Source organism: Nyctereutes procyonoides, unplaced genomic scaffold (genome assembly GCF_905146905.1).
Source record: "Nyctereutes procyonoides isolate TBG_1078 unplaced genomic scaffold, NYPRO_anot_genome, whole genome shotgun sequence".
NCBI lineage: Eukaryota > Metazoa > Chordata > Mammalia > Carnivora > Canidae > Nyctereutes > Nyctereutes procyonoides.
The window spans coordinates 36,233,658-36,256,962 of record NW_026575133.1 but is presented as its reverse complement, the minus strand read 5'-3'; the positions used below and the strand labels follow the sequence as shown (position 1 = coordinate 36,256,962).

General features: G+C 47.8%; 1 protein-coding gene across 3 annotated transcripts in view; it reads left to right on the top strand.

Moving 5' to 3' along the window:
• ASB1 (ankyrin repeat and SOCS box containing 1) overlaps nucleotides 1-18,892 on the top strand; it is a 39,734-nt gene extending 20,842 nt beyond the window's left edge. Inside the window, exons 2-6 of one of the 3 annotated variants that reach the window (XR_008667098.1) lie at nucleotides 3,306-3,452; nucleotides 5,455-5,757; nucleotides 13,114-13,499; nucleotides 14,737-14,983; nucleotides 17,498-18,892. Coding sequence is in view for 2 of the 3 variants with exons in the window: in XM_055346158.1 (XP_055202133.1) it covers nucleotides 3,306-3,452; nucleotides 5,455-5,757; nucleotides 13,114-13,499; nucleotides 14,737-14,864 (964 nt within the window). In the remaining variant the exon portion in view is untranslated. Of the gene's footprint in view, nucleotides 1-3,305; nucleotides 3,453-5,454; nucleotides 5,758-13,113; nucleotides 13,500-14,736 lie in introns of all 3 variants that reach the window. The other 2 variants (XM_055346158.1, XM_055346160.1) reach the window with 2 other exon arrangements.
• Nucleotides 18,893-23,305: the final 4,413 nt, after the last annotated feature.

Genomic DNA, 23,305 nt, shown 5'->3' with positions numbered 1-23,305 from the left:
CCCCCACCTCCTCCAGAGAGCTGATTAGGCTTGGACACTGGTTCAAGGAGCGCTTTTCATCCCTCTCTGTTCATTCTTTGAACAGACTTTTTTTTTTTTTTTTTTTTGCTTCCCCAAAGATTTTATGTGTTTACTCATGAGAGACAGAGAGAGAGAGCAGAGCAAGCAGAGGGAAGCAGGCTCCATGCAGGGAGCCCGACATGGGACTCGAACCCGGGACCTTTTTTTTTCCAAAGATTTTATTTATTTATTCATGACACACACACACACACGCACACACACACACACGCAGAGGCAGAGACACAGGCAGAGAGAGAAGCAGGCTCCATGCAGGGGAGCCTGATGCTGAACTCGATCCTGGGACCTTTTTTCCAAAGATTTTATTTATTTATTCATAAGAGACACAGAGAGGAAGAGAGAGAGAGAGAGAGAGAGAGAGAGAGAGAGGCAGAGACACAGATGTGGGACTTGATTCCAGGACCCTGGGATCATGCTCTGAGCTGAAGGCAGACAGATGCTCAACCGCTGAGCCACCCAGGCGTCCCTCAACAGACATTTATTGAGGAAAGTGCTATTGGCCAGACCGTGCCCTGGCTGGGGACACCCCAGTGAACAGGGGCAGGTCAAACGAAGCCCCTTCTACTATCCTGGGGTTTGGTGGGTACTGACTTTGACCCCAGGGATCAGGACTTTAATGTCTGGATGTCATTTGAGCATGAGAGAGACGTATGGAATAGAGGAGGACTGGGATGGCCCCTTCCCAGTGTAGACGGGGGGTAGTGTGGGAGACAGGCTGCTCTGGCCTGTATGCGGGGCCTCTTACACCTTCGCAGCACTGTTTTGTTATTTACAGTGTTGCAGGCCTGGGAGTGAGGGGCCACAGAGATTTCCAGTTAAGGTCTGAGAGCTCTGTGGAGTTCCTGTGTTGACCGTGAAGAAGCTGGTAGAAAAGCAAACTTGAAGTTATCCTTAGATCTGGAGCTAGGGAAGAGGAGGCTGCACTGAGCTGGACCAGGCGGTGGGTTGAAAAGAAGCCAGCAAAGGGAGGCCCAGAGAAGAGCTTAGCAAACATCTGTGGCTCCCACTTATCTGTCAGTCTTTGCTCTACACGTTCTGAATCGTACTCGCTCCTGCTTTGAGCTTTTTCACTCTGGGGCTTGAAATTGCAGGGGAGCTGCTGTACAAGAGGAGAGCAGCTGGAGGAAGATCGGGGTGGGGGGGCAGCCCTGCAGGTTCCCCGATGCCTGCCTACGTGGTTGTGGGATCAGCCTGGCTGAGCCATGTGTGTGTGAACTCTTGCTGCCCTGCCCACCTACCAGTGAACCGTTGAGTCCTGAAGGGCAAAGAAGCTTATTCATCGCCCCCATTGTACGGTGGTCAGGCCTCCCTTGTACACAGTTGGTATTTAAGAGACATTTACATTTAAAAGACATTACATCCAAATCAAAAGACATTGATTTGGATGTAAAAGCAACTCCATCATTGGAAAGAGCCCACCTGTGGAGGGGTATGCTTTCCATCTGTGCCTGGTCACATGCTGGGAGTGTGCACTCCTACTTTTTCCTTGTGCCCCTGTCTGTAGTGATGTATGCAAAACTCTTGATTATCTGGAGATTGTTTCTGGGCTCCAGTGTGAGCTGGGCTCCAATTACTTGCAAATAGGTGTCTGATTTTACAAATTCATTGACTACTTAATTTTCTTAGCTGTGATGGCTGTGAAGTCCAGGACCAAGGAAGGCACCAGCAGATTCTTTGTCCGACAGGGGTCTGCTTCCTGGTTCATAGGCGGAGTATTTTTGCTTTGTCCTCACACAGAGGGTGTGTGGGAGCTCTCTGGGGTCTCTTTTATAAGGACACCAATCCCATTCATGAAGGCTCTGCTCTCATCCATGCAGTCACCTGCCAAAGTCACTACCTCTTAATACCATCACCTTGGGGGGAGACACATTCAATTTATGGCAACTACTCTTTTATTCCTCACAGATTTCGATACCCATTTATCTTTATACTTAAAGATCTTTTCTGGGCAATTGATTCTGTTTATCTTTTTATTCAAATGAGAATAAGTTCTTTTTAAAAAAGTACTTATTTAGAAGAGACACAGAGAGAGGGGCAGAGACATAGGCAGAGAGGGAAGCAGGCTCCATGCAGGGATCCTGATGTGGGACTCGATCCCAGGACTTCAGGATCATGCCCTGAGCCTAAGGCAGACGCGTAACTGCTGAGCCACCCAGGCGTCCTGAGAATACGTTCTGTTAACCGGTAGGGTAGTGTTTTTTTCCCATGTGTACTAAAAATTAAGTGATTTTCATTCATATTTCCAAATAAACCTTTTTTCTTTTTAAAGTAGGCTCCATGCCTAGCATGCTCTGTGTGTGTGGAGGGGGGGCGGTTTGACCTCAGGACCTGAGATCAAGACCTGAGCTGAGACCAAGAGTCAGACACTTAACCCACTGAGCCACCCAGGCGCCCTCTTCAGATAGACTTTTATAATATTTTTCTCGCATCTCATATAACCCCCCCCCAAAAGAGGTTTGTTAATCTGCTTAATTTACTTGTTGCTATTTAAAATTTTTCTAGCATTGACTCATCTTGTCCAAGCACATGGTATGGTGTCAAGCACTTATCTCTAGTTGTCTTTTTTGTTTTCCAGTTTTCCAGTCTTCATTATGTGAAGCTGGCTTTCTATTTATATGCTTATGTTTTTAAATGTTCCTTCTTCCTGAGGTGTAACCTATATTCAGCAGTGTACCCCTCTTAGGTTACCATCTGATGAGATTCTCCTGGAGACTCCTGTGAGGTCAGTGCCCAGGTCAGCTTGCTGCAGTGACCCATGTTGCAGACAGCAGCATTTGTTTGGCTGCTGAATTTTGCCAGATGCAAGTATCTTTTTGTAACATAGGAGATGATTATATGGTGTGCCCCAGGATTAAGACACTGCTACATTCTTGGGATAGATAGAGTAATGCTATGGTGGATTTTTTGATACCTATTTTAAATTGTCCCTGGCTAGTATTTTATTGAGGATCTTCTGTATTCTTCAGCAGGGTTGACTCATTACCTCCAGCCCCACTTAAAAATTACTACCCTTGTCAGGTTGGTGTCAGGAATGTGCTTGTTTCATTAAGGGAAGCTTTCTATATTTTTCTAAGCACTGGGAGTTTCTGGAGCACGGGAGTGGTTTATTCTTGAGCGCCTGAGCTCGCCCCGGTGTCCAGATGACAAAGGGGCCCACGGCAGAGGGTGCCCCCTATTGCCTGGTGTTGGCAAGGTTTCCCCTAGCTGACAGGAGCCCCTCTCTTCAGTGCAGGTCCTAATCTGAAGGAATGGCTCAGGGAGCAGTTTTGTGACCATCCGCTGGAGCACTGTGAAGACACGAGGCTCCATGATGCAGCCTACGTGGGGGACCTCCAGACCCTCCGGAGCCTGCTGCAAGAGGAGAGCTACCGGAGGTGAGCGCCACTGCTGGGGCCGGGCCAGTACTGCACGAGGCTGTGGTGTGGACTCCTTGGTATGCAGGTGAAGAACCTGATGCTCCCAGTGTCAGAGGACAGGGCCGCAAAGGAGACGGAGGAGGCATGGTCGGACTTGCAGGAGACGGCCAGGCAGTGAGCGTGAGGAGACCTGAGTTCAAATCCAGCTCTGTCCTTGGCCTTTATATTTTCTGGAAACTTCTGGCTCTCTCTGGTGTCAGCTTTCTTGATGTTAGTCTTGAGGGCAGCTCTGTTATTCTCTTGAAGAGTCGTCCTGCCCCCTTCCAAGTCTCCTGGGGCTCTTTACCCTAAGCTGTGTACGTGAGTTCACCTAACTTTGTTATTTTCCCGTGATTATCCCTCTGGGTGCAGACTTCCTGACGTACCCTCCTCCAGCATCTGGTGCCCACTTGTCTGCCTCCGGGGCCTGGGGCTCAGGCCCAGGCCATCATCCCATCACCTGGGGATGTGCTGTGCGCTCACCTTATTTCCTTGTCTGTAGTACCCTGCCTGTTGCCCACTCGATCCTGCCACTTCCTCCAAACCGGCTCAGGCTCTTCCTTGGTAGCAGCGGAGTGTTGATACTACTTTTTTCCCCACCGGGGACCCCTGGGAGAGCACAGAGTCTTCCCTCCTGGTATTCTTGGATTGTTTTGTGGGTCGAAGATTGGAGTCCCAGCTAGCTTAGAAACTGACCTGCAGCCAGAAAGTCCTTCATGCTTGGTGTTTCTGTTTCCCCGTCAGAGTTAGGATGGCAGGGAGTTGACAGAAAAAAATGCCTGCCTGTCAATATTGAAATTAATGCCGCTTTTTATGAATAGCTCCCAAGAGAAGGATTTCTAACAGTATGAGAATGGGTTTCTTTTTTTTTTTTTTAACTTCTAATGTCTTAGCATTATTTCCTCAGAATAGATAACAGTATTTTTTTTTTAAAAAAAAAAAAAGCTCTAAGGATCCAGAAAGGATCGTCCTACAAAGACATCAGATGGATTCTGCATGAATATTTGATGCGAGTGACTCAAGCCCAAAGGAAATCTTAAATTTGCAGATGTAATAGTAGAATAAAAAAATTAGGATAGAGTTCAACTGGGTATTTACGTATTGCTTTTCCAAATGCTTTTTTCCTTCTTATATTTGGGCTTAGTAGATCTGTTTCTAGATGACATTTTCCTGTTGCTGTGTACTTCTTTGACAATGAGTCCTTGGAGTGTTCCTTGGCCTTTCTGGCTAGTGGAAGCCAGTGCACAACTGAAGGAGGAACCCTTGACCCACTCCGTGTTTCCGTGTCACTGCTTCAGTGATGTGGATGGCCAGGCTCGGTGTTCAGAGCTGCATAGGGAGCTGGCTGCTGACGTGGTGGGTCGGTGGACTACACGGCCGTGGCGTTCCTTCACCAGGGAGTCATGGTCTGATTGTCACTTCTGATGAGAGCTGAGTATAGCCAGTTTCCCTCTGTGTTGGCCTTAGTGATTCCTGCAGGCTGTCATTTGTGCTGCGTCACAGGCAGAGGGACCACAGTGGTCACCTGGGCCCAGTGAGGATGCCAAGGCCCCACCTCAAGGCCTTCACAGCTAGTAGCTGGTGGGAAGAGGCCTTGGGACCCTGACACAGATTGCCAGCAGTTGTGCTGCTCTTCATCCTGCATTGTCTCCCTGGGCAGACCCTTCCACTCTTTGTGGAACAAAGAACTTTGGACCAAAAGTCAGGAAATCTGGGATCTTGGCTCTAGTGTTTATTGGTCTGCCTGTGCCTCAGCTTCCTCTGCTTTGGAGTGGGCTCTTCAGATCTGTGCTGCCCCATGCACAGATCCAGCATTTCATAAAACAGAACGCACGTGGAGGCATTCTTGAAGCCTAGGAGTGTCTGAAGAGGTTGCCCCCTGGGTCTCTGTTCCTTGTATGTGCCAGCATGAGAGGGAGCAGAGCAGCTTGTGGGGTTCCCAGCTGCCCTCCCAGCCCGGCCCCCCTGTGTTCTTTCTTAGCCGCATTAACGAGAAGTCCGTCTGGTGCTGCGGCTGGCTCCCCTGCACACCGCTGAGAATCGCGGCCACTGCGGGCCACGGGAACTGTGTGGACTTCCTCATCCGGAAAGGGGCCGAGGTGGATCTCGTGGATGTGAAAGGACAGACTGCCCTGTACGTGGCTGTGGTGAACGGGCACCTGGAGAGCGCCCAGATCCTGCTGGAAGCTGGCGCTGACCCCAACGGAAGCCGGCACCACCGCAGCACCCCCGTCTACCATGCCTCGCGTGTGGGCAGGGCCGACATCCTGAAGGCGCTCATCAGGTCAGTCCTGCCGAGGCCTGGCCACCGTTGCCCTGCACGGGCCCTTGGGGGGACGTGGCCCCATGGCTGGCCTTCCTGGGGCCACACTCTCATCCCCTGTTGCCTGAATTTACTTCTCTCTCTCTGTAAAGTCAGACATGTTGGAAGATTTGTCTGTTAGTCTTTTTAAAGAGCTGCTTCTTAGTGCTGCCTGCCAGTTTTCATTTTTCTGCTGATCGTCTATTTTTATATTTTCCCCATTTTCCTTATTTTAATTTTATTTCTCTCCTTTTTCAGTTGATTATTCATTTTTTTCCCCTGAAGTGTCAACTTTCAACGTTATTAATTCACCTTTCTGTGTAGCTTCGGTCGTATCTGCTGATCTTTCCCCCCATTTTTCAACCAGATATTATCAAAGTCAATTTCTTCTTTGCTCTTATGGTCATGGAAGAGAAAAGTTGGATACACGTTTTTATGAACTACTTTTACTGTATTGGGCTCAGGTAATGTGCAGTGTATAATTTGCATTTGGGGGATTCTTTTGAGTTTTTTACTAATTTTTTTTAATGTCACACGTTAAAAGGTTAGGTTGCTATGGTTACTCGTAATGCCGTACCAACCACGGGTGTTTTATTTGCATAGTGCAGTATGGTAGCCTCGGTGGTGTTCCTCGTGGTCCCTATTTTTTTACATGTTTAACCATCAGATCTGCCCCACGTTCAGAGAAGTCTGTTAGTCTTTAATTGCTGTTGTGATTTGTCAGTTTCCCTTTTTATTTCTAGTATCTTTTTGTTTCCTGTTTGATGCTAAAAGTTGTTGCGTGTGGGTTATGCTCATTATCAAACCAGAAGGTAACTGTAGGTTTTATTGAAGGCCTTTTGTCGCATTTAGTTTTTAACCTTTGTGGGTTTAAGCAGCGCTGTGGGTGTTCACCTTTCTTAGTGGACTGGGTAGGATTCTGTTTTCTCATACATTTAACACTATGACCATAGCTGATGTTAGGTCTGTGTGTCTCTCGGTTTCTCAGCTGCTCCATATTTTGTATCTTTTCTCCATGATCTCTGTTTTCTTTGCTTTCACTTTCTATTATTTTAGATAGTTTATGGTGTTATTTCAATTATAGTAATGGTTACATTTTTAAAGAATTTGAACCAGATTACATTTTCATTTTCTGTGTCTCCAATGACTTCTTTCTACCAAAGATGCTTTTTTTCCCCCCATGTCTTGTTCCGGAGGCATTTCCTGTGGTTGGACAGAGTACAGTTTATTTAGGTAGCCAGTTGCAGTGTGGAAAGGATCGGCTAAGGGTCCTATTTTTGCAGGCCGCAGTGGGGTTAGTTCTGAGGAGCAAGAGACCTGGTGTCTCCTCGCCCAGCGCAGGGCGTACTGAGAGTGTATTTATTACGTGAAACTTTTTTTTTTTTTTTTAAATAACTATGGAATTGGCTCTTGGAAAGACAGACAAGGGTATTATGGTTGTTATATTAGAAGATGATAAAGCTGTGATGCTTTTTTTCCCTTCTCTTTAAGGATTTTTAGCCTGATAATCTAAGCCACCCCGGTCCCATGTCTTTGCATCTTAGAGAATGTAAGTCATTAATTTGGAAATATTTTTGAATAGGATCAATCAATGAAATTTCCTTTTGGTTCCAGAAATCCCTTTAGGCATTTCAGTCAGTTCATGATGCACAACTGCTTTGAATTAACTGCAGGCTTGACTTCCAGAAGTACATATACAGACGCCCTGTTTGAGAAAGTGTGGCTGTTATTAAGACATCTTGTTCTCTTACTGGAGCATAGGACGTTACTATTACAACGAGGTACCAAGAACACATATTTAAAAGTTTTCTATTTTCTAAATTACCAGGTAACTGACTTACTGACTTTTGGAAAATGGGAGTGATATGGTTGATTTACTGAACAAATAATATAATCTAAATAGAATGTCAGCTGTTGCCTTCCTAGGTCCTTGGCCCTGATAATGCAGGGCTCTCTGCTGTCAAGCCGTAATTTGCTGTTTCTCTGCAAGTAAATTGTTTGTTATTTGTAAATTCCCTTGATATATGTTGCTGACTTTTTTAAAGAAGGTAAGGAGTGGTGTTTCTGTATGTGCAAAATTTATATTGATTCACTGAGTTGTCCCAGTGGTTCCTTGCCAGAGATATTAAAAGCAGGAGGGGAATTTTGGAAAATATTCAGGATTAAAATTAACTGGATTCTATCCAGCATATTTTTATGAGTGGATGAAGGGCTGTCTTTCCCATAGTTCAGTAATACCAGATTGTCATATTGCCCAAAAGTACAAACATTTTGGAAGACCTGTTCCTGACAAAGGGAGGAAAAAAAAATATCACTGCTTAAAATCTAGTTCTCTTTTTCTTAATTGATTATGTGAAGTGAAATGGCAGTTTCTGTGTGGTTTGGTCTATGTTTTAGGACACTCCTGTCCGTGCTGGAGTGTCTAGGAGGCTGGGTGATGTTTGTGTTAGTGGTGTCTGATGATGCTACGTGGCATCAGTGGGGAAGCGGACTGGCCTGTGAGCACATTGGTCTGTGTGCCTCTCCTTTCTCTTCTTAGGCCTGTGCTGCCGGAAAGCAGAAGTGTGGGTTTCAGAGAGAAGTTCCTTTGGACATTCAGAATAGTGCTGAGGAGATCGGCAGTAGAATATGATTGCTGGCCAGACATTTATATCAGGGCCTGGAAGATGATGCTCTTTCCTGTGTCCTAGACCCCTGCCTGTCCACTTGTCATCTCTGCTTCTCAGGCTGTCATTTCCTAATTGCAGTGAAACACGTGCCGACAAAACCTGTGTGGCATTGAGGGCTGTCTGGGGTGCTGGAAGCCCAAGGAAGCAGGTGCTGGCTGTCTGGTGTTGACTCAGATGAGAGTTGGGTAAAGCCTGTGGGGCAGTGATCTCACAGGAGCCAGATCCTATCCGGTTGCACAGGATTGCACTTGGGCCCGTTACTGCTGGTGTTCACCTTGATCTTTTGATTAAGGTGGTATCTGTCAGGTTTCTTCACTGTAAAGCTATTCTTTTTCCCCTCTGTAATTATTTAATTCGTATTTTGTGGAGAGGTACCATGCAACACATATATATCATATTTCTCATCAAATTTTTAATTTATTTGTTTATCTGTGTTAGACTTATGGTTCCTCCCTTATCTCAGGAGTTATAATCCCTCATTATTGTTACTTACTTTGATGCTCAGATGGCCTCGGATTTGGCTGCAGGGAGCCCAGCTTTGTCATGACATGTCCCCTGCATCCTTTGAACAGTTCCTTATTTTGTCTTATAACAGCATATTCTAGGCTCATCTAGCGTCATGCCTGTCTTAGCCCTGGAATTAGTCATTTCTCCAAGGAGTCCTGGTTTCTTTTAATGGAGAATGGTATTTAGAAGCCAAGATCTGGATACTGATAGTGTTTATTACATATGGGCTGTTCTGTCCTCAGCTCTCCTATTGGACAGACCCTAAGTTACATATAAACACATTTCTATATCTACATACATTGGCAGTTGAGTTCACCCGGATACTTCTAATCCAGTCTGGTGTCACGGAGGCCTTCCTACTTTTCCCCTTTCCAAATTTATTTGCTTTTCTGACAGAGACCTGGTTCCCCTTATCCTTAACATATATATTTATTTTGCCAGTCCCCCATCTGTAACCAGTCTAATGTTGCTGCTCCCTCTCACACATGACTCCTCATCTCATGTGGGCTAACAATACTCCATGCCAGGCAGCACTTTTAGCAGGCATCCTCTTAGCTTTGCCAGGACTGATTCACTGAGCTAGGCTGCCGTCCGTGCTTGAGTCAGTGGCCTCTGCTTAGATTAAAGAGATCTAGATTGGTAGTTTGCACTTGGGCTGAGAGAACTCCAAATTCTTGAAGTAAGTCACATTTTTGGACTTCCTGGAAGACAAGGGCAGGTCTCTTGTGGGGACCCAGAAGCCTCTGCCTTTTTACAGTCATTTAGAGATCGGCTCTGCTGAAGAATGAGGCTTCCAGGTCAGACTGTTCATGCATCTGTCCCGTGAAAGATGCATTTCCTTACATCTGGGCTGTCAGTGGGCCTCAGAAGAGGAGAGCTCTTGGATGGCCATAAGGATTATCTCAGGGACTGCTGTGAGCACGCTCATGGGGAGGGGAGGCGGGCGGCGGCAAAGGGGATGTTGCATGAAGCTTCCCTGTTGGCAAGCTGTGCTTCCTGTCTTAGGTCCTTCTAGGTCATCTCATGTTGAGAGTGGCCTGGCTATCTGGTTGTTAGGTATAGTTGAAAAGAGGAGCCAACCTGCAGGCAGGACATGATGACACCATCTGGAAACACAGTTGGGTTAAAGTGTTTTGTTTCGTTTTTTTCCTTTTAAGTTTTGTGGATTGTTTTTAATTTGTTTATGACATATATTTACATGGTTCTCAAGTCAAATCTGTAAAACAAAGTATATTAAAAGAAGTCTAACTTCCGTGCTGGTCTCCATCAACCCCCTATAGATGACCTTTTAAAACTTATATGGTTTATTGCTCCATTGTTAAAAAATAAGCATAGTGTCTATGTGTCTAGGTCTGTGTCATAGACAGGTATGTATTGTAACCACTTTCCCTCAGATAAACAGTAGCATGCTACACACTTTCACTGCCCTGCCTTTCTCACTTGTTAAATGTGTTGAGGTCATTCCAGAGCAGTATTTAGTGATACTCCTTACACCTTTTCATAGTGGTTCGGTGCTGCTTTATGTGGATGGACCACAGTTTGTTGAACCAGTCTCCTTTTGAGGGACCTGTGGGTTGTTTCCTGCCTTCCGCTGCTATGGATAAGGTTTTAATGAATTGTGTGCATGCATCTTTTCAGAATTTTGCAAATGTATCTTGGGATTAGATTCCAAGAGTGTGATTGATGGGTCAGAGGGTAAATGCTTATGTAACTTTGCCAGCTCTTGCCAAATGTTTTCCTAGTGGGACTGTTCCATTTTGCATTGCCCCCAGATCTGAATGAGATTTGTTGTTTCTTAAAGCTTGGTCAATAAAATTTTGCTTTTCCCCAGTGTGATAAGTGAGAAGTAGTATCTCAGGGTAGGGTTTGTTTGTTTGTTTTGTTAAGTATAATTGAATATAATTTTATGTTTCAGGTGTAAAAGTAGTTTTAATTTGCATTTGTGCTATGAGTGAGGCTGAGCATCCTTTCAAATGGCTGAGAGATGCCTACCACTGTCAATATCTCTTGCTCATTTTCCTGTAAAACAGTTGATGTTTTCCTTTAAAACAAACAAACAAACAAAAAAGATTTATTTATTTGAGAGAGAGCAAGAGTGAGCATGGGGGAAAGGCAGAGGGAGAGGGGAGTCCCAAGCAGACTCCGTGCTCAATGTGGATCCCAACTTGGGGCTTGATCCCAGGACCTTGTGATCACAACCTGAGCTGAAACCCAGGAGTCGGACACTTAACTGACTGAGCCACCCAGGTGCCCTGATCTTTTCCTTTTATTAGTTCTTTATGTAGTAACGATATTAATCTTTTGTAATATTCCCCCAACTTTTCCACTTACTGTTTTACTTTGCTTATGCTGTTTTTTTGCCATGCAAAAGCTTTTCTTTAAATTTTATGGTAAAAAGCTTTGTTTTGGAGCTCCTGGGTGGCTCAGTGGTTGAGTGTCTGCCTTCAGCTCAGATCATGATCCCGGGGTCCCAGGATCGAGTCCCACATTGGGCTCTCCACAGGGAGCCTGCTTCTCGCTCTGCCTGTGTCTCTGCCTCTCTCTGTGTCTCTCATGAATAAATAAATAAAATCTTTAAAAAAAAAAAAGAAAGAAAAGCTTTGCTTTTTACATCTTTTCTTGTTTGACTTTCCAAAGGAACTTTATAATCAACTTTGTAACTCCAGAGATGTTACTTTTGTTTATTTATATTTATAATCAAGTTATTTAGTTCTAAGAATGGGATTTTCATTTATATAATAAACCTAGGGGAAATTGACCACTTAATAATGTTGAGCCCTCATCTCCAAGGCAGTGGTGGATCTTTCTATTTCTGACGTCTACTTGTGTGACTTTAGTAGTGTTTTTTAACTTCCCTCCTGCAAATTTTGGATGGACATGTACTGTGATATCTCATTTTAAAATTATTTTTATGTCATAAATGAGGTCTTTTTTCCTTTTGTTTTTGAACTTATTTTTGTATGTATGAAGTCTATTGGTTTTATAACTTTATTAGTTAATAAGTTCTCTTATTGCTTATTGTATTTTCATTAATTATTTAGGGCTTTCCAGACATAGTCATATCCTCTGAAAATAGGGAAGAATTTTCCTCTTCCTTTATAATCTTAATCGACTAATTGCTTTCTTTTATCTGATTGCACTAATAACTTTATTTAAAAGGCCTGAATAGGGGCGCCCCGGGTGGCTCGGTTGATTGTCTGACTTTTGATTTTGGCTCAGGTCATGATGCGTTAGGGTCTTGAGGTCAAGTTCTATGTCAGGAAGTCTGCTGCTTTTTCCGCTCTCCCTCTCCCCTGCCTCCCTCAGCCACCTCCCCCAGTCACCCCCACTCCGCGCGTGTGTGTGTGCGCACGTGTGCACACTTTCTCTCTTAAATAAATAAATCTTTAAAATGCCTTAATAATAGTGGGCTAGGTGTAGGCGGCTTGCCCCGGCTTCCATACGAGAGCTGCCCCTTTCCCATAAGGTGAGGTACCAACATCTGGGTTTTATCTTATGAAGGAAATGTCTATCACTTTTTTTTTTTTTGAGTATTTATAAACCTGCATTAGTGTTGAGTTTTGGCCCATGCCTTCTTTTTATCATCTGTAGAGGTAACCATGATTTTCCTCTTAGTTCTGTGAATGTGATGAACTACGTTCTTAGAATTTCTCATATTGGAACCACCCTTGCATTCTTGGAATAACCCTCCTGAGGTCGTGGTAATTGCTTTCTTAATATACTTTGGATTCTCTTTGCTAATTTTTCATTGGAGGTGGTTAAATTGATATTCATAAGTGAAATTAGTTGGTAGGTTTTCTTTTTTTTTTTTTATAGTGTGGCTTTTGTCAGGTTTGGGGATTGTTTTGCTAATTTCATAAAATGAATTTGGAATTTTTCCTTTTTTCCCCTTGGTTTTGAAGTAGTTTAAATAGCCATAAGATTGTCAGCTCCTCACAGGCCTTACAGAGTTCCCTTATGAATTTTTGTGTGAGTGGACTCCAAGTTGTTAATTAGTGTCTTACGTTGCTGGAAGTCGTGAGACCATCGTGGTCTGTGGGGTCTCCTCAGCGGCTCCCCGGTGCTCACAGAGGTCAGGCCTGTCTCCTCAGGGTGTGGTGGGTATCTGTTGACTTTGGCTGATCTCCCACAAGGTCTCATTGTCCCTGTGTCTCCCCTGTAGGTATGGGGCTGACGTCGATGTCAACCACCACCTGACTCCTGACATCCGGCCCCCCTTCTCCCGGCGCCTCACCTCCTTGGTGGTCTGCCCCTTGTATATCAGCGCAGCCTACCACAACCTCCAGTGCTTCCAGCTGCTTCTCCAGGCTGGGGCGAACCCCGACTTCAACTGCAATGGTCCTGTCAACACGCAGGGCTTCTACAGGGGCTCCCCCGGGTGTGTCATGGATGCCGTCCTGCGTCACGGCTGTGAGGCAGCCTTCGTGAGCCTGCTCGTAGAGTTTGGAGCCAACCTGAACCTGGTGAAGTGGGAATCCTTGGGCCCTGAGTCAAGAGGCAGAAGGAAGGTGGACCCCGAGGCCTTGCAAGTCTTTAAAGAGGCCAGAAGTAAGTGGCCTGAGTTCCATTCTGACTTGCAGTCTGTTTGGCTCAACCGAATGAGTCGGGCTGTAGTGATTAAAAAGAAAAAAACCCTTCCAGTGAAGCCCTTAGTCAGAATCTTCAGTCAGGACCAGGAATCTTCCAGACTACTTCCAGATTGGCCTTTTCAAATTCCTAGACACCAAGAGTTGATACAAAGGAATATATAAAAGTGCATGTTCAAAGTTCCTGGAATTATAGTCTCTCTACCCCTCTGCTCTGCTTTGTGACCCCACGTTCCTTCACTTACACATAGTTTCTCCATGTTTGCCTGACGACAAATTGCAAGGCCTTCCTCCTCTAGGGGTCCTCCTTCCCTTTCTTCAGTTCCCACTCAAATACCATTATTTTTATTATGTGATAATGTCTGGTTTTTGTTAGGATAAACTCCCATAGTTGCTTATTTATGAAGAAAGATTTTGCTAGTGAATTAATAAATCGATAGCCAGGTTGTGTGCAGTTGATCTGGGGCTTGGACTTCTTCTCCGAGACTCTGTCCGGGACTCAGAAATTGGCCTTGTGCACCTCCTGTGGGCTGCCGTGGGCCCTCCGTGACCCACCCGTGCCCAGCCTCCTTGCCTGGGTTTTGAGGGCATCTGAGTTGAAAACCTTTTCCCTGACCCTTACCTCTTACAGAACTTCAGTTGATTGTGTTTTTGTTGTTGGGGTCTCCTCAGCCAGTCATTAAAACGTGCTCCCATGAAGCCTTCCCCGAAAGAGTTGGAGAAGTGGTCACTGGAGTCATCCTGGTGGAGCGAAGCTGCCTGGGTTGTGCCTGCTTCACAAGGCAGACATGTGGCTAGGCCGTTTTGACCCAGAGCAAAATTGTCAGCCTGCAGGCCTCATAGAGTGCTCAGCCTGTGTCTCCTGGGTCCCCCTGGACTTTCTGGGATCACCCAGGAGCCGAGGCTGACAGAGGGTGAGGGTCAGTTCACACCTGCCAGCGCCTTCAGTGGTCAGCTCTGATTTCTGTCTAGGAAATTAACCACAGTCAAGGAGGTGCTGTCACAGTGAGCAGGTGGCCCAGGGGGAGATCCCAGCCTTTCCACAGCCGGGCGGAGCAGATGACAAGACCTTCCTCACCAGGGACCGCCCCGTCCACTGTAGAGCTGGGAGCTGGCAGTGAGCGTCAGTGCAGTCCTGCCTGCGGTCGTTGGAGTTAACCTCGCTCCCTCTGTCTCCCTTTCTTCCCACGGCGATCCAGGTGTCCCCAGGACCTTGCTGAGTCTGTGCCGTGTGGCCGTGAGAAGAGTTCTTGGCAAATACCGGCTTCATCTGATTCCCTCGCTGCCTCTGCCAGACCCCATAAAAAAGTTTCTGCTTTATGAGTAGAATTCCGGTGCAGCAGTTGATTGCAGTAAGAAGAAGATGATCTGCCGTGAAAGTTGACGCCGATTCTTGCCCCCGTGAACCACATCCTGTGCTGCTGATGGAATCCCACTTGGCTCCTGGTAAAGCAGAAACCGCCTTGTTCTCATGGACTGTAATTCCATCTCAGGTGCTTGGGGCATCGGACAGTCCTGGGGTCATTGTCAGCTGAAAAGTTCATACAAAATTCCATTTCGTTCTTCCTCACTATCTCTGTTGTGGATTCTCACGGTAGCATGTTAACCAAGTGGGCCTTGCAGTGTGTGTGAGTACGGGCCAAGGTTGGAGGCCTGCTAATGGCTCCAGTGGGGAAGACGCCTAGCACTTTCCAGAACTGTGCTTCTGTTTATATTTTTACTTCTCAGCTTCATTGTTTGATTAAAACCTTCTGACACCTAAATGAAAAGAGAGCTTTGGTTAAAAAAAAAAAAAAAAAAAAAAAAAAGTAGAGTACGGAAATGCAGTTCATGAATTTGCTAGTTTGTTTTCCCTGCTCCTGGGGGTGACATGTGGTATTTGTCTACACACAGCCCTTCCTTGCCACTTCAGTGCCCTCTTCTTGTGGCAGCAGTGTCCTCTGTTAATTGTCTCTAAGAGGGTTTCTTGGCTGCATGGATTGGCTGTGTTAGCTCAGTCAGTACCTGCATCCTTTCAGAGTCTCACGGGATACCCTTTGGCAGCGCTGCACCTGTTCTGATACCTAACTGTGCCTAGTGTCACGCCAGCAGGTCTCATGAATTCTCTACCCCTTCACTTTGGGGAGCTTCCAGACACTGATTGATCTTAGGAGGCCCACACTGAAGATCTAGCCAGGAAAATGACTGCCTCCATTTGGACCAAGGACTGCTCCAACAGCATTCACTGCCAGTTCTAACCGGAGGAAACACCTGTGGCGCTGCCTTCTAGTCCTTGCACACTCCAGGACAGGGGGATTCACTTGCCCTCTGGATGGTTCCAAGCTTCCAGTTGCTTAGTGTCCAGTGAACAACACATCTGGCATTTGGTTGATTGCTCTTTGCCTCTTTGGACCTGATGGCTTTGTAGTTGCTCCTTGAACCTAAGGACGGGGCAGTGAGGTCAGGGGTCTTCCCTTGCCTCCTTGGGGCTGCTGGTAGGTGAGATGAGCTAAGTGATCATCCCCAGGTGTTTGGCTGTGGGCAGGGGTCACTCACATCCCGGCTGTGCAGCTCGGGACTGGCTGTGTCTGTAGAGGTGGGCCATTGGCTGCCTCCTCAGAGCTCTCCAGGTGATGCTGTTTCTTGGGAAACCACATCTGGTAGTTTGAAGCCTCTGATGACCATTGTGTGGAATCGTGGTGATTCTCAGCTTCAGAAGTGTTTAGAAATGGGTAAATTCCAAATCTGAGTTTAGGTTTTCTGTAGTAAGAGAGATCTAATTTGTAATCATTGAATTAATGATGCAGGTTTACTCATGACTGACAGCACTGTATATTTTAGCCGAGGAGACACACAGTGCCTGTCATTGTCTTAGGTGGCTCGGGGATAGAATTCTCAACCCCTCCTCGTGTCATGGATGGCTCTGCCAGAAAGCCAGGCTGTGACCTGTAGGTGCATGCGTGGAGACGGAGGGGAGAAGAGTCCCTTATGATTCGGGGGGAAGACAATCACTGGAGACTCCACGTGGCTTCAGTGACCCTATCACAAGCTGTGGCCATAGTGTAACTGTGGGATGGCTGTCGGACCTGCGATTCGGTGTGTGCGCTGCTGCCGAAGGCCTGGGGGCCCTGGTTGGCTGGGCTTATGCAGAGCTTGGGGCCTGTCAGAGTGACATTGTGAGCTGCAGGTTGTGGGTAGCTGGTGAGGGCCGTTAGAGTCAGAGCCAGGTGCTGTGGCTGAGAAGGGATCAGGGGTGTTCCTTGTGGCACTCGGGGTGGGCCCAGGACCGCAGTGAGGCTGTGGCGGGAGCTTTGGGGAGGTGGGGCTCTGTCTCCACATGGAGAAGTTCGAGCCACCCATGGGTGGACTGAGCCACTGGCAGGGAACTCATGTCACCAGTGGTGTGAAAGCAGTGGCTGGTCATCTTCTTGGTAGGGCTGAGAGAGTGTGGGTGGTAGTTCACCTTACTTTCAGCTCTTCCAACTCTGGGTCCCCTTTCCTCTGCCCTCTTGGCTCAGGTTCTCCCCAGGCACACTCTGCGTCTGCCCCCCTGGGTGCTTTCTGCAGAGGCCCGTTAAGGACCAGGCCTCTCCAGCACTGCCCGGGGTAGACAGTGGCTCTGTCCTGGACCTTCTGGAAAGCAGTGCCTGGGAATGCTGCCAGGTCAGAAGCCTCGTACCTGTAGGCACAACCACCCGGCTGCGCCGAGGCAAGGGCCCAGCAGCATGGTCTTGGGGTCCGTAGCCCAGGGAAGCAAGCGCGGGGCTGATTTCTGGGGGATTGAACGATTTTTCCAGGGTCTCTCTTAAAGGAATGGACTGAGCTGACCCTCACTGCTGTGTCTCCCCCAGACCTGGCCCGGGAGGCGGTGTGAGTCAGGAGCGCAGGGTCAGGAGGTGGGGCCTCTCCTGCTCTGCCCCTGGAGTGTGCTGTGCTCTAGGCCAGCAGCAGGGCACCAGGGCGTCCGCTCTTCCTTTGCAGAGGACACGTCTGCTGTTCAACCAGACTCTGCTGATTCTTTCGGAATCTGGACAGCTTTGAGGCTCACCGTCTAGTCTGAAACTTCATAGCTGCCAAACATGAATCTGGAAACAGTGTACATCGTTGCTTAAGGCCATTCCTACTTGTTGTGAGTAACTTTCCTAAAGCTCCCTTTCTTTCTGTTGGCAAGGATAGGGTAATCATGTTTCTGAGGTGTGGGGCACCAGGTCCCACGTAGCAAGGAAACGTAGTGGTGGTGGTTTGATGAGGCTGCTGCCTGGCAGGCCCCAGAGCCCCGCAAGGAGGGGCACTACAGACCCGTGGGAACGAGCCAGTGTCCCCCCCAGCCTGGTCCCAGGAGTGTCCCGACTCTCCCCTCAAACAGAGTCCTGCTGTAGGCCTTGGCTGCTGTGGACAGGTGGACAGGGATACCTCTGAGAATTCCGCTCTGGCATCCTGGGTGTGGATTTTGAGTGTATTTCCCAAAGCCATCAATGTCACACATAGCTGTGCCTTTTCCTATTACTTATGTTATTTATGTATTTATTTATTTATGTCCTGCCTTGTTCTAGAAAAGGGTTGAAGGCAGTGATGCTTGTTTTTGGGTTTGGTTTTTTTTTTTTTTTTTTTTTTTTTTTTGATGCTTGGTTTTTGATGTTCTGTTTTGACATTTGGGAAGTTTCTGTCCACATGCACCCATTAGGTGATTTTAAAAAGAGGACAATTAGCAGTTTTCTAATGTTGACTATATTTCTGTTCTCAGGCTTAAGTGCCATCCTTTTTTCTTTTTACCTTCTTTCTTGAATTGATTTTTTGAATAAAGGGTTCATGTAGAAGTAGGAGGAGAGGAACATGCAGCAAGCATAGGTGTGAGCAAGGAAAATCAGCCTTAGAGAGAAATGCTTTGCCCATGGTTGTCTGCATGCTGCTGCACGGCCCAGGCAGGCCCCAGGCAGTGTGGAGGCTGCACTCTCACACCTGTACATGCCCACAGGACTTTTGGGAGGACACACGGGAGAACGTGTGTGAGAGCACTTTGTACTGAGCATTCCCTGTGACTGTAAACTGCCCTCGTGACTGCTATCCCTTTCTCAGTGGATAAGCATTTGAGGGGATGGAGGTGCTGGAAGGGCCTGTGACCTTGGGGATCGGGCTTGACCTTGTGTCCCCCCCCTGCCCTCCCCCCCCCCCCCGCCAGGCAGCGATGCTCATGGGGGCCCATAGCATAGGCCTTTGGCACAGAGGGCTCTGTGCACGTCAGTAAGTACAAGGGCACATGTTAAATAACTTATGAGGTCAAGTTTATTCAACCTAGAGGTTTGTATTTTATTTTGAGATAATGTCCTTCCTAACTTGGGTGATAAAATGTACTTTTATGTAACAAAGGTGATAATAGAGGGATATATATATATAAATATATATATATATATATATTTATATATATATATTTTTTTTTTTTTTTTTTTTTTAAATGCTCTTGGCTGTAAGATGAAGATGAAATACTGGCTGTTCTTTGTCAAGCCCCAGAGTTTCTTCTTAAGTTTGCCAGTCTCTGAAGTCCCAGAGCCAGGGAACCACAGTCTAGCTATGGTGTATGTTTACATAATGATGAGAAATTCCTCTTGGATTCTTAAAACAGCCTGTTTATGTTGTTGAAGGCTCTCACAGCATTTCTGCTGCCTGGTAGTCTAAGAGTAAGCTCTGAGGTCACCACATGTGGTGTTGGAGGGTCATGCTTATGTCCTGGCGGTGGCAGAACCGCCCTGTGGGGTACGCATCAAGCCATTCCTGGGTCTATGAGAAACACTGTCTGGGAGTACTGCGTGGCCTTCTCAGTGGGGCCCGCCCTTACCTCAGGCCTCGGGGCCTGTGGCACCCCTGAGCGCCTGGGGCACGTTGCATGTTGGTGATGGCGCTAATAGCAGGCCTTCTGGGGCTGAGGCTTCAGGCTTCCGCCCTGCCCCTTTGGCCGCCTGCCCAGGCGCACGGTGACCAGTCCTCAGTGGTCTGGGCTCCCCACCAACTCCTATCTACTTGCTGAAAGTGCCTCATGTGGCCATGTGACCTTTCTCCCTGACTTACTTTTATCTCCTTCCCAACCCCCTACAGCCTGACCCCTCGGTGTGGAATAAAATAACTGGTGTGCACTCTTAGTGGTTAGTGGGCTTGTCTCAGGAGAGTTCCACGGGAGGGCCACGCAGACCTTGGAGTGTAGTGATGTACAGAAATACACTTTATGATCCTAGGCAGACAAGCCGACGGAGCAGTGAGGCGGGGAGCAGGGGTCACTTCTGTTGCCTTAACATGTAATCACCCAGTGTCTGGAATACATGGGCAGCCTTTTTGTTGTTGTTGTTTTGATTTCAGATCTCCATCAAGTAATGTACGAATGTGTGTAAATGCAGCTTGAGTGTGGTGTTTGTGAACACAGCTTCTTGTACCTCTGAAGTCACAGCTTCCTGCTGTGCTCTAGCCCCAGCGTGCCCGCTCAGCTCTGCAGTGTTGGCACAGTGCTTGGTTGGTGGTGGGCATGAGAGTGTGACCCGCAGGGGCCTGTGTGCGTGGAGACATGCTGCAGGGAGTGTTCGCCATAGTCCCTGCGTGTCCCTTCCGCTCCGGTAACGAATGTGTGTTTGCCCTCTGCTGCTGGGACGGCGACTGTTCTTGCACTTGTGCCTGGTGAAGAGTTTTCACAAGTATGATGGGCATCTTTGATATGTTATTGTAACTTTAATAAACGCTTTATTACCCTTTAACTCAACCCCCATCCTCAATGCCTTACTTTTTTGGATTGTTTATCTCAACGGGTAGAAATCGGTCTTGTGAAATCTTTGAATACACATTTCAGCCACGTGATGGGCTCCTTGGAAAGTTTGGAATGATATGGAGAGAGGAACTTTTTTGAACCGCTCTGAGGGATCTTGGCATTCTAGGGAGGCACCCAGAATGTGGCACAGATTTAAACTTCCGGCCAAGCCTGTTTTACTTAGTGGGGTTTCCAGTTTGAAGAGAACGTGCCCTTAAAGTGTTTGAAACCCATGGCTTTCAAGCAGAGCGAACTGTCCCTGTGGGGCTCTGCAGGGGGAGGCGGTGGAGAGCTGTGGGCAAAACCATTGTTTCTGGGTCTCTGTTACATGTGGCTTACTTTGACAGCGGGAGGGTGAGGTATGAAGCTTTGGGATGAACCCAGCAGGGAAGGAACTAAATAAAAACATGTATGCATATCTCAGAGACCACTAGGATGCTCCCTGTGCCTGCTGTCTCGGATACCTTCTTCATTCCTCGCATCCTGGCCACTCCCCACCCCCAGCTGCACACACACCACTCCTGCTCGGACGGAAGGGTGGTTTCACTTTCTGTCCCAAACCAGCTCAATTTGTGTGGCAGAGATGAGTGGTTTTCCTGCACTGTCCAGTTTTCATGTGTGATAACAAAGCCCACAGTTTCAGCTGGACACTTAAATTCCCAGATTAGCCTCTGTACAGTGGCCATTTGCCATAATTCCTTTCTGAAATCCCATTTAAGTGACAGGGGAGTTTTACTTTTTAAAAAATGTACAAATCCACTAAGATGACTGAATAGCAACAACATTTAGGGATCAACCTCTCAAGAAAACGGATGATGGTAACTGGTACAGAAACATCTGAGATAACCACCTTGTAAGAAGAAGTGAGAGTATCTGAGAATCTGATTTCACTGCAGAGCTCCCAAAGGCCCTGGAATTAGCAGCTCAGGTACCTTTGAAGTGGCTGTGGGTGAAAGCGGGAGGACTGGCCAAGAGCCAGGAAAGTGGGTGGGCTGTGGGAGGACTGGCCAAGAGCCAGGTTGAGACGTAGTCCTGACCCTGCTGCACACAGTTGGGCAGTGGTACTTGCCCCAACCCAGTGCAAGTGTGAAAGGAAGTGTGCCACATTCAGCCTTCCGTACATCAACTCTTCAGCCGGGTATCAGGGAAAGACGCTTCTCGGGGAATCCCACCAGCCTAATGTATAGAACCAGATTAAAATGGAGTCCCTTAGGTCAGGGATGGAGTGGAGGCCATCCCTGCAGGCCTGTCAAGGAAACAACCTTACAGGAATTGAAGGCTCTTCCCAGAAGTCAGCAGAGGACGACACCAGCCAGGCCCCGAATGCTGGGTCTGTCACTCTGCCGTTGGACTTCTTGTTCCCTAGCCCAGCTACCCCGTCCACGTAAGAAAGGACACCACTAGACAACCAATCAGCTGAAAAAACAAAGTGCCTTTCATATTTGTTCCATTAAAGCCTCTTAGCCTGTAAGCAACCAGGAACTCATTGCTTTTGTAGCTGTGGGCTACCTGGTTCGCAGGCCGACAGCCCTGCAACAGACCCTGTCTTAGTTTAGTATGCAGTTTGGATTTTGACAAAGACCTAACGTACCAATACTGAAGGTGGCCAATCAAATGGTCACATGTCTTACAGTGGATTCCAACAGATGAAAATTCTGAGAACAAAGGGCAACGTTTCCAGACGACAGCAGAGCACTAACACAATGGAAGAAGACTTGCCAACACACATCACTGAAATTTCAGAACTGGAGAGGAGATCGTCTAACTTCTGGAGAGACTATAACAGGACATGTACAAAGTGTCAGGTGTCAGAACAGCTCTGGAGTCGTCACATGCCACCCTGGGCCACGGAGGAGTGCGGGCCTTCACCTGCGTAATTCTGAAGGGAGTATTTTCAGCTAGGCTAGAAGCCAAGCTAAAGACTTGTAGTATCTTTAAAAATTTATGTTCCATGTACCTTTGGAGGCTGTACTCCTCCCCAAGAAAGAGGACAACATGGTGTCCAGCAAGAGGGCAGCCCACGCCGGGAGGCCAGGCGGCGGCTTGCGCAGGAGGGCAGCAGCAGGCCCACAAGGCACCGGGTCTAGGGACGTGGGGAAGCCCCAGGGAGGCCTCAGTGATTAGAATGCCTCCTGCCTCTGGACGGATTTGTGGAGGGCTGGGATCCCATTATCGACAGGTTCCCAGGAAAGCAGGGAGAAGAAAATGATGGGCAAGAAGCAAGGTTGTCACAGTAACACGGGCTGAAACCATTCCGCCAGGAACTCTGCCTAGGGGACGAGGGTGGGGAGGCGTGTGGGTGACAGCCACGTGGTCCTTACCGCAGGGAGAGGTCGAGAGTTCAGGAGAGCCTGAAAGGAAGCCGGCCTGAAGGCATGACGTCAGGAAGGACGGAATGAACCCAGAGAGAGTGGAAGGGGGAACGCAGGGAGAAATCCATTGGGAAACAAAAACAAGAGGGCAGCAGCAACAAGCCGCAGGTTGCTGCTTCCTAAGTTGGTCTATTCCCTTCCGAAGAGGCTGGTCGAGACGAAGAGGCACACAAATCACTATGAAGAAGGCCAGTGTTAGAGACCATGATGATCAACAAGTTTGTAATAGGAAATGTGAAAATCAGATTTCTAGGCAATTCTCAGAAAGTGCTCGGCCAGTAACCACACCCACTGCTCGGCACCAAGTGGCCCTGGAGCACCTGGGGCGTAAATGTCGGCGCGTCTCCTTTAAGAGGGAGCGAAGCCCCGCCTCCTGTGGAGCTGTCATTTTCCGGGGCCCGTTTTGATGACGTCAGGCGGTGCCGGGCCAATGGGAGCCCAGGATGGAGGGTGTCTGCGCGCGGACCAGCTGGGGGCGGGGCTCCTGGAGCCGAACTCTCGGGCGGGCGCGGGGTCTCGCGGTCCCGGCCGGGACACGGGCGGCCGCGTTCCGGGGGCGGGGGGGGGGGGGCGCCCTCGGCCGGGCTCGGAGCCCGCGTCTTCTCGTGAGTGTCCCGGGTCGGGTCAGGG